At 35.8% G+C, this 11,819-nt stretch overlaps 1 protein-coding gene across 1 annotated transcript in view; it reads right to left on the reverse strand.

Moving 5' to 3' along the window:
• Window positions 1-929: 929 nt before the first annotated feature.
• EML4 (echinoderm microtubule associated protein like 4) overlaps window positions 930-11,819 on the reverse strand; it is an 86,481-nt gene continuing 75,591 nt past the window's right edge. The window contains exons 20-23 of the mRNA XM_008569561.1: window positions 5,636-5,723; window positions 4,989-5,087; window positions 3,014-3,144; window positions 930-2,294 (exon numbers count right to left, since the gene is read on the reverse strand). Of these exons, the coding sequence (XP_008567783.1) occupies window positions 1,851-2,294; window positions 3,014-3,144; window positions 4,989-5,087; window positions 5,636-5,723 (762 nt within the window). The 3' untranslated portion in view covers window positions 930-1,850. The remainder of the gene's footprint in view (window positions 2,295-3,013; window positions 3,145-4,988; window positions 5,088-5,635; window positions 5,724-11,819) is intronic.

Raw genomic sequence — 11,819 nt, forward strand, 5'->3', positions numbered from 1 at the left:
ATTTCCATGGTTGTAAAACTGGAGGCTGTTTGGAATACTCTCAACCTATTCTTCATAAAGAAAAATTTGTAACAGCCAATTCATGGTTGGGGTATACAGAGGGTCTGTGTTACTAAGCAACATGGCAGAGATGGGAAAAAGCAGGGAATGCTGTGGTCTATTGAGTTAAAGGACTTCACAAAGGCTGACACCGGGAGACAGCCAAGTCAGTCAGGTAACCAGGATCACTAGGATTATCCAACGTTAAACAGTGGAGAAAATGCAGACATGAAACAAATTAAAACTAAGCTCTTGTAGCAAATAGGAGCAGAAATCACAAGTAATTTCCTGTAACATTATGGGATGGAGTTTGATACTTCCAGAATGATTTTATCCACAGAAGCAGCAGTGGTCAACTGATACATACATGTTTTCTTCTGAATTGTCATGTCTTCTGATAATTGGATGGTCACGGAAACTAATATTATAAATGAACAAAGAGTTAAGACACACTTAGAGAGACAAAGGAGGTGGCTAGGTAAAAAAAAGTTTTTTATAATCAAAGTATAAACAAATATAGGAAATGCATATTTGTCAGTAATCATTTTAAAGTAGGAAACATATACTTAAGAAAAACATAGTTGTCTGACAAAACTTAAAAAACTTTACAACACATAAGAGTACATGCATTGCCCAAAATAGCAGAAGATAATCACATTAAACTTGCAAGGCCTATAGCAACTCCACCAGAAAAAAATTACCTTATATATAGCAAGTCTGTTAAGTATGCAATTTATAAAAAATTACTATGACTGTTATTCACACTTCTGTAAAAAAGAATCTGCACTTTGCTGAATATCTTATCCCTCAGCATAATTAATTTGTATAAAAATTACAACCAATGAATTTCAAGCACCAATTCAATCATTTAAACTATATTTCTCCTATTATTTCTCCTATTATTGAGGAAACAAATTAGCTTAGATGAAGGCTAAGCTAAAATTAGCCGTATAATTATTACAGTTTAGTTTTAAAGGCATGTGGTTTTTTTTTCTTCCATTCACTTGAATGCCAAACATCAGAGAATGTTTAGGCCAGTAAAGGACTCCTTGAAGGAATCCATCATTTTTGAGTATCAATGGTTTAATATACATTAAAAGCTCTTTAACAAACCAATGCTCTCTTAGTTCTAGGATAAAACAGGTTTGCACACAAGAAATTAAGGGACTGTTCCTCATTATGACTTAGAAAAGGCAGCACCTATATAGTAGACTAACAAGCACATTTGCACATCTACTAGTAGTGTAAGAAAACAACATTAATATTTAAGAAGGCAACACCACTGCACTTGGCAATACTGAAGTTTTTCTTAATTAAAAAAAAAATTCCATTAAACATTTGGGATGGGAAGAGTATCTCAATAAGAGCGCATTTTTTTTCTGGTTTCTTTTTCTGCATCAGGGAAAAAAGGAGGACAGTCTGAGCCAGTAGATGAGTAACAGTGTTTGTGATGCCTCTGGTTGTTCCTGAAGAAAACATGTTCGGATAACAAGGGAGTTTATTTCAATCACCACAACTGCTATTTTTGTTTCCAGCATTCACATCATACCACTTACAAACACAGTAATTTCTGAGACATAATAAATGTTTCAGTCTTCTACTACTAAGTTTGGTTAATTTTCAATGCACTCCAAACTGAACCTTTAGGTTGGCTGCATTTGAGAAACTGGAGATAAGACTATCGATGAAAGCAGATCACATGGAAACCAAAATCTCAATTAACAGAGATTCTCTATCACTGCCCATCGTGTTATCTGAACTTGATCACAAAATCACATGCAGATGAAGAGAGTCACACGGAAGCCACGGTGTTAGGATAGGGCGGACGGGTCCTGCTGGTCCTCACTCATGTCACTGGGTGGCTCTTGACAAACAAGCTCACGGAGGCCTTCTCTACCCACTTCACTCTGCTCTTCGCTGTGGTCTTCACTTGGCTCCACAGTCTGTTCCAGGCTGTTCTCCAGAAGTGTGGGAGAATTGTTTATCCTACTTTCTTCTTCAGCTGTCTCATTTAAGGGCTGGGAAGGAGGTGGTGTGGGAGTATTAGATTGGATGACACTTTCAACAGAAGAGATGGGGGCTTTGGTTATAGCATCCGCTGTAATCTCATTCTGAGGCAAAGATAACTTTTCCACAAGTTTCCACTGGATGATGCTCATGTCTTTTCCACCAGTAGAAATCAGGTGACTGTCATTATGAGTAAAACTGACATTGGTGACATGGCTGCTGTGGGCACTGTACTTGTGACTGGGAGCCTATATGAAATAAATCAGACAGGAAAGTTAACCTCATTGATTACATGCCTGCTTCCAGCAATGGAGGTGACTGTAAGGAAGGTAACTCAGCTTGTGAAACAGGTCATTCAAATCAAAGCCACAAGTCATCAAATCTGAGGAATAAGGTGAGCAGTAATTTCCTCTGAATGCCTCTTTATATAGGAGAAACAAATCAGAATAATTGGATACCTATATAGTTTCATACTACAGGTTTAAAAAATAACTAAAATTCTTTAATAGACGTCAGTTGGTATATTTGTCAGAGCTTAGTAACTATTCCTTTGAGGTGGCTAGGTAGTAAATTTGAGAATTTACTAGACTGGCATGATTATAGGTGATTCAGGAAATAGTTCCTTTAGTTTTATAATGCTGATTGTATGCCTAACAAATAAAATATTTTAATATGTTTAGGAGAAATTTTAAATTGCCAAAAAACCAAAATAAACAACTGGACAATAAACAAAAGGGAATAAAACATCATCAGTTGCCACTTCTATATCTGTCTTCTCATTAGCTTTAATGAGGAAAGAGAAGATAAACAATGTCTACTAGGATGCTCACAGATGGCCCTGTTCTCCCTCTGTGCATCACAGTATCACGGAGAGTTTAATTAGTAATCCTATGATTACTTTCTTGCCATAGACACAAAATTAACCTCAAACAAGAGACCCTATAACACTAGTTTCTACTGAGTTTACCTTTGCTTTGGAGCAGGGATACTGAAACAGATGGACTTTACAAAAGTCATCAGCAACAGCTATCACTTTTCTATTGTGGGATCGCACCAGTGCGTTGATATCTGTCCCATCGGATCCTTCTGGCCAGACACCTATGATACGCAACCACAGGGGTGTAGAAAAATTAGACTAAAAAAATGTAACTATGATGCTACATATGTTTATTTTAGAATTTGATTAACTTTTGTCTGTGTTCAAACTCTTAGCTGCTAACATTTCCCTTACAAATTTCTTAGCAGCTTAAGACTGTTCTTTGTTCAAATGATGAAGTTTTATCCAAAATCTAACTAATAATGAAGATAAACCAAAATAGCCCCAAGATGGAAAACTCAGACTCAATAGTACTCAATAGTAACCAGCAGGTGGGGCTAATAATTTATTTTTAGTTTCGGCTTGACTCACCTCAGCAATAAGCTCTTCCTTTTTAAAGTTTCTAGTTAGGGGGAAAGTTATCAGTTCCTTGTACAGCAAGGTACAAAAACCAAGCCACAGCACTAAGTCTTCAACATGGACTCTAGGTTCTCTTTCAGGCAGGCACCTCCAAGAAAACCTCAGAGATTTTTGTGGAAATGTGTAGGCCACTCACTAGTCCAGCAAGCCATTCCACAGAATTTTCCTGGAAACATTACTTATGTCCAAAGATAAGACATATCAAATGCAATTATTCTGAATCATTATGAGGCACTTGTGACCATGCTTATCATAATTATCACAAAACTCTTATTAGATTAGATTAAAACTATGGAACATAGAAGGGTTGAGATGTAGGCCTCCTGTGGTTGAAAGCTATTCTAGAGAATATATATTTTTGGTAAATTTGATAAAAACAAGTTGAAACACTTTTTAATTGATATCTCTTGATAAGTAAATAAATACTGTCTCATTAAAATACCAGAGAAGTTACCAGCTACTAGCCACTGCTTCAGTTTCAGCCAGAATAATGAAACTGTTTATGGATGACTCAGGATTATTTTGTTTTCAATTTCTTTCTAGCTTATTGAGCTTCTCCATCTTGATAGCACTTGTGTTTAGAATAATTATCTAGAATGGATTATTTTTCTAATGCACACAGCATAAAGAAGTGTTCAGATCTATGATCAGGATGAAGGAAAGAACCCAATTTTCAGAAGGGAGAGATATATTGTTAGAGGGAAAATATTAATATTTTGGATGTTGTTTTAGGTATTGGTGCCACATCCATTTCCAGTATTTTAATTACTGAGTATAACATCTCTTTTTAATTCTTTGCAAACAAGGCTTCATTATTTTAACTTTTCCATTTATCTTCTAATCCCTTCAGAAGGAAGGATACCTGAAGATTGGGAAAGGCTTAGGAAACTGTTACACTGGACAGACTGTATGATTCCATTTATATGGACTGTGTGGCATAAACAAATCGATAGAGAAAGAAAGTAGATTAGTGGTTTCCGGGTGGGAGGGGTAGAGCAAGGGAGAGATGAGGAGTGACTTCCATTGGGCATAGGGATTCTTTCTGGGATGATAAAAATGTTCTAAAATTAGGCCATGATGATGGCTGAATAACTCCGTGAATATATGAAAATGATTGAATTGTATACTTTAAATAGGTGAATTGTATGGTATATGAATGATACTGCAATGGAGTTGTAATGATTTTACAAATTTAAAAATTTCCATTTTCACCTGGAGGAAAAAACAGGAAGGCAATCTGTACTACTATGTAAATTCCTTTCCATTTAATTCTTTCGTATTTATTGGAGACCAAAAGTGCTGAATTCCGCAGAGAACAAATCCTGTATTGGTTCAATTTCTCTGAAAAGCTGATATTAATAGTGATAATACTAAAGAACACACACATACTATTTTTCACTCATAAATTCAAGTAAATATTACATTTTTATATAATGTAAGAAGCACCCCACAAAGTGCTTCTTCACATCAGGTGTCATGTCCTTACCAAAGACTTGAAAGCCTAGTACACAGGTATATGTCGTCCAGTCAATGTCCTTGCAATCTGATCGATTCCTGATTAGTTTGCAGCCACTTGGAATGTCCCCTTTAAATTCAGAAACAGGAAGTAAAATCATAGTGCTTGTGTACAAATGTATTTGAAAGTGCATCTCGATTCAAACTAGCCATGTTTACTTGTATTTATAATGCATACACTGAAAAATATTAAGACATTTAAAAAGGAAAAGAAAGTGTTTACTTTAACAGGGTTTATAGAACTACAAATTGTTTCCCATGGAAGTTATTTTTTTTCTCCCTCTAAAAGCATAAATGCCTATTCCATTATACTCTTCCCTGCTTCCAGGAAGACTGTTAAATGAAAAACAATTCAGAGCAGCATCAATCTCACTGAGTAATTTCTTACTACTACATGTGCCTTCAGTTCTACACCACTAAATTAATTCATTACTTTCTTGGAGAAGTGAACTACATTTGAGATTCTCATTCCTTAGCTCAGAGTAACATATGCTCTGTCAGTGAGAGAGGCCAGCATGCACTCTTTGCATTTGCACAATTCAAATTCCTTGCAGCCTATTCATCAGCACCCGAGAGGCACACCTGAGCCACAGAGCCCATATGATCAATCATACTTACAGTACAGTATCTCATAATCTCCCGAGTTAGACATTATATACTTGTTGTCTGGGGACCAGTCAAGGTGTGTGATGTAGCTGGAATGTCCCTAGGGAATAACAGATCAACTGTTAGAAAGCATTTAGAGTTTTGAATGTTAAATAGTTTAATAGCCAGTGTTGTTTTCTGAGTACCTACTTGTTGAAATTCCTAAAGGATGGGGAGCAGTATCACAGCCTCTAGAACTAAACAAGGCCCATAGCTGGTCTTTATCTCTTTTTCACTCTATCTTGTTGGGAACCAAAGATGCAGTATGTGAAGATGACAGTGACACATGAAGAGTCCTGGCAGGACTCTGGAAGTAAAGGGATCTCACCATGAGGGAAATATTAAGTACCTGAAACTTGGGAGAATCCTGCTGGCTGCTCCATCTAGATACCAGAAACATGCATCTACTACCTGTGCAAGTAACTTCCAAGAAATTCTCTTATACTTGTTTTTAGAGGACACTGCAACAGATATCACAGCCTCAGGCCTAATTTCAAGTCACCGGTGTCCCAATTAGAGTGACTTCATTTTTGCGAATGAAGTATTGGTTACTAGTTGTCCACAAAGAACACTTTTCCTGGGATACTTCTTGAGTATCTGAGGTACAGTTGAGACTCGGCTGAGGAATATGGCACTGATATATAGTCATATAGAGGTCTCCTAAAGAATGTTCTGGGGGAAAAGTCACCTAACATTGTACTCCTTCAGAATAGATGGACACAATATAATCATCTGACACCTTAAAACATTCCTTAAAGAGGAACAAAGTGATTTTTTTCTGCTTAGGTTTTATTAACACTGTGGGAATTAACACAAAAAAATCAATAAATGCTTATTAATATTTTTGGCTTCACATGTAAACATTTGATGATTTCCAATAAACTATTTCAGATAAATTACAAAGATCTTATGGTTTACCAAAGTTGACAGACACTTGAATTCACTTTTATCTCCTATAAACTGTGGTGAAATGTTTAATTTCTATTGTACTTTTTGAATTACTAGTTCTCTGCTCATATGGTTGTATGTTTTAAGTTAATAAATTCTATGTACCTTAGGTATAGTTTTTGATGATTTACACAAGGTATTCTAATTATTCCAGTACGCTTCTGAAGTCTAATGATGTGTTCTCAAACCTTTCTGGAGCTATTATCTCCACCATAGTGCTACACAGCAAATAAACATAATTATATGTTTAAATGAATTTAAATTATGTGAATTTGAGAACTGTGAAACTTTCTGAATCACTACAGATTAGGTGGCATATTGGAAAACAGGTTGGGAATCACTTACTAAGCACACAAGAGACCCACCAACCTAATAAGAAATCAATTTTCAAAGCCAGAAAGACACATGTGGTTACTGGATATTTTCAGAGAATGGCAGGAGGATGGGGTTCACACAAGCCTTTTCACAGTGCACATGTGTCTGGAGAAGCCATGCTTCTAAAAAAAAAAAAAAATGTTGCTACACAATGAAGGATTTAACCAGATTATCTTGGTAAAGTATCATCCTCCAAGAAGTATTCATCCTAATGTATAAGTACTTAAAAAGTACTACATCTCTGTGAAAACCCTTTAATAGCTTTACATAGAAGAGCATCAAAAGAACTGTACGTATACATAATATTCACATAACTCAAATCTGTGTTGGATACAGGATGTATTCAAAGGTAAATCAATATAAAATATTCTCAAAAAGGACTCCTGAGTAAGAAAAGTCCCTAAATTTAGAAAAGATCTTGGAAAAGTTATCAACTCATACTGGAAAATGAAGTAATTATTTTTTCCCTGGTATAGATGCCAATAAATAAGCAAAGCAAAGATTAAATGCAACTACTGGGAGCTATAATGCTACCTCCCTGACTCTACTTCAGAATGTCCTCGCCCCTCCCCAACTCACAGGCCTATAGAAAGCATATATATAACCTGGGAAAAATAGCCTCAAACTTCATCTCATGGGCACAAACATATTGGGAGCAAAATCTAGTATATCCCCTTGAAAAGAAACAGAAAAGTATTCTAACCTGGTACTTTCATTACTGTCACTAAGTAGCTAAATGGTGTCACTACAATTATCATAAGTGAAAGAGCTAAGACTGCTACTCTGGAGAAAAAAATTCAGAAACATTTGAATTAAATCTTTGTCAAGTGTGTGGAGATCATCACCTAAAACGGTGGTTCGCAAATGACTTAAAATTACCTGGAGAGTTAAAAAAAAAAAAAAAAAAAAAAAAGAAACAACCCAAGGCCCAGATTTAGGGACTTAACTTTTTCCCAAGTAGGTATCCAGGTATCCCCGCACCATATACAGCCATGCTGTCCAATGGATCTCTCTGCAATGATGCAAATGTTCTGTATCTGTGTGGTCCAATGTAGTAGCAAGCAACTAGTCACCTGTGGTTGCTGAGTATGTGAAATTTGGCTAGTGCTCCCAGGGAACTGAACTGCGTTTAATGTTATGAACAGAAAGTTGTGGGTAGTAATGGCCATACTGGGTAGGTAACTCAGAGAACAGTTCTTTCTCTACTGATTTGAAATACCCCTTTTCTTTATTATTTAGTAAATTTCCAGAAAAACATAAATCTGTTTCTGGACTCTTTTCTATTAGTCTATCTGCTCATTCCCAACCAGCTGTGATAGTTCTACGGTATGTAGAAAATTTCAGATGAACGTTTACCAAGCTCATAAATATGTTTCATCGGATTTAGAGAATAGTTTGTAGAGAACAGATATCTTTATCAAGTCTTTTCATATAGAAATATTCTGTCTATTCTTTCAGTTCTTAGTTTATATCTTTCAGCAATGTTTTACATATCTTCCTGTGCTTTTGTTGCTAGCATGTATTTTGTTACTATTGTGAATGGGGATTTTTTCCCCCATCACATTTTTGATATGCTTTTACTGGTTTGAGGGAAAATGAATTAGAGTGTTTACTGCTAGTTGCCTATCCAAGCCACGGTCTCCCCTTTTGTTGAGTGCCCAGCTAAAACACTGTATTATCCAATCCTCCTTCGCAGCTAGAGATAGTAGAAGTCACTGAATGGGGCTTCAAGGAAAACCTTAAGAGAACTGACTTAGTGGAAGGAGTGCCCTTTTGTTCTTCGCTCTGATCCTTTCTGCTTGGAACTAGGAAGTGAGTTGGAACAGGAACTGGCTGGAGTTCCTGCAGCATCTTTTGATATTGAAGAGGAAAGCAACATACTATGGAGATGGAGTAGAAAGAAGGTTCCTAAGTAACTGATGTTCTCTTTTAAATGAGACCATATAACTAATTTGTTTAAGTCACCAAGTACTGCATATAATTCCTGTTATAGTAATACTGAATTCTACTACCCTTACTGAAATCCTGTATTAGTTTTACAGTTTATTTTCTTGGCGATTTCTAGGCAGACAGTTATAAAATTCTTCTCTTTTTCGATGTATATTTCCAATTACCAAAATCCTGGCAAAAAAAAACAAAAAAATATAATACTGAATTCTACTACCCTTACTGAAATCCTGTATTAGTTTTACAGTTTATTTTCTTGGAGATTTCTAGGCAGACAGTTATAAAATTCTTCTCTTTTTCGATGTATATTTCCAATTACCAAAATCCTGGCAAAAAAAAACAAAAAAATAAAAAAAAACTTTCTTTTACCAGCATTCCTTGCCTATTCTAGCAGATTTTATAATGCTTTTTAGTATATCACTGCAACTTCAATATACTATATCTCCTGGACTAATATCTTTAAGTAGCTCTGTTAAAAGGTACACAGGAATTTGAGTCAAGCAGAAAGCCATTAGCACTCAGGTGCAGAATAAAATCATCTTAATCCCATTGCAAATAGAATAGAAACTTAAGGTCAATCAGGACATTTAAAATCTCTCAAAGAAAGTATACAATTGTTCATAATTATAAAACTACTTTTGAACTTTAACAGGTTAATGTATACCCCTAGGTGCAACCCAGGGTTCATCAAGTTATTGAAAATAATGTTGCTAATAATAACAACACCTAATATTTACTGAGTACTTTACATCTAAATCTCCTAACAACTTGGGGAATATTAATAAGGATGACCACTCAGTAGGTGAAAAAGTTTAGTAGGCATAGAGAAGTTAATAAATAACTTTTCTCAAGTCATATAACAAAGAACTGGTAGAGCTAGGGTTCAAACCCAGGTCAGATGATTCTGAAAATTAAGAACAGCAGCTAAATCATTCTTTTACTCATTTCTGTAACACCAAAGATGAGCAAAAAGTAATTTAAAGGTAGCATTTTAAGAAAAAAAGTATGTAAGTAAGCAAGGACCTTTTCAGTACACTTTCAGAACAGTACAGGGAAAGCTGAGGTAAAGAAATACAGGAGTATTGGGCTGAAAGCAACAAAATTATAAAGCACTAGAAGGGATCTGCGAGATAACCTATAAGTAGTCTTCAAATTTTTTTAGCCATAAAACTCTTAAAATTATATCTTACTTGAGAAGCCAAATATGTAAAGCAAATAAAATCAGATCCATACTACTAGACCAAACCCAGACACACCCCCAAACACTTGGGCTTTACAGGAAATAATTTAAAAGGACCTATTGAATCCAAAGCTGCTTTATAAACTTTTCTATAGGTGCAATTACAAAATCATACTGTTTCCACAGTGAATATGAGATACAGACATGAATCTATGAATCCTATAGTTTATAATCAAACCACTTTTTCTAAAATAGTCAGCCTTCCATATCTATGGGTTCTGCATCTGAAGATTCAACCGAGGATCAAAAATATTTGGGGGGGGGGGCAGGGGAAACCCCAGAATAAAAAATAATACAGGCTAGAAGGGGCAATAAAAGGTAGCCATAGATTAATAGGATATAGGGATGACTCCATCCTACCTCTCCCCCCTCAATCCATCAGCCAGCCTGGAATGGTCAGGCTCATGAAAAGCCAGTTATTTCCTGGGAGATTATTGGGGTTCCTTCAAAGAGATGGGGTAGGACCAGTGATGTATAATAAACTTCGGGAATTTGTGAGGAGGTGTCCTTTGGTACATAACAGCAAGTACTAAAGCAGCTTCAGCAGAAAATATGTCCCTCGGCTCTTATTAACATAGATGTTGGGGTCAGGCACACATGAGCATTGATCTATTGCTATACTGAGCAGTGCTGTGTCATCTTACTCTACTGCTTTCACAGACAATGAGATTTATGCCTTTCAGTGGATCTTTGATTGTCATACTGCTGTTTTACAAGCAATGCCTGAAAGCTATTCCAGCGACACAGTGAGTGGCTAGCGTAAAATATAGGCAGACGTACTAAGCTAGGTAATGTCCATTGTAGAGAAAAAAGGCTTCTTGGCAGACTGGGCTATTTGCAGAAATAAAAGACAACTTACCTTCCCTTCTGTACTAGTTCAAAATTAAGAAACTCCTTTAAGGGTTAGAATGTACTTTGTACTGTAACTATTTTTGTTTTGTTTCTAAAGTGACAAAGACTGTGCAGTATTAAAACTAAATTGAAGGGTTAGAAATGGGAGAGAAAAAGGAAGTAGCAGGGTATGTGAAAAAAGATTAAGCCAAAAGTGCTCTTGGCTGGGCTCATCTAGCATATGCTGAGGTTTTCAGGGTTATAAGGCTTGATCAGAGACACATCAAAATTTTAACTCAGTCTTTATCACCTTTGGAGATTAGTTTATTCATGATTTATACTGTAAGGTAATTCATGTATCTATATTGTAAGGCAATTGGATTAATCAAGATTGGCTTGATCAGAGAGGTTAGAACACAAAACAAAGGATTGTGATAAATGAGCTTTTAGTATAGTTGCTTCACTTTTTTGGTTCACCAAATGAGAAAATTGACCAGACAATGCTCTCTTCTGCCCTCTATATGCTAAAAATTTTATGATTCTAAATGTAAATATTATAGTCTTTTTGAGATCAGACTTAACATTTTAAAAGAACACCTGGATAAGGGAATACACAATAAATCTCCAGTTTATACAAAGTTTTTAGAAACACTGAAATTTTAAGCAGATAAGGATAATCTTCAGAAAGATTATGAAAGATGCTTGGGGACAGTAGAAAATGAAAATAAGCTTCAATGAATGGAAGCACAAAGTTCTGTGAGTTTTAGGGCCGGCCCGGTGGCGCACTGCTACAGTGCGCGCGAAGGAAAAGAAAGT

Source organism: Galeopterus variegatus, unplaced genomic scaffold (assembly GCF_000696425.1).
Source record: "Galeopterus variegatus unplaced genomic scaffold, G_variegatus-3.0.2 Scaffold511, whole genome shotgun sequence".
Classification (NCBI taxonomy): Eukaryota; Metazoa; Chordata; class Mammalia; order Dermoptera; family Cynocephalidae; genus Galeopterus; species Galeopterus variegatus.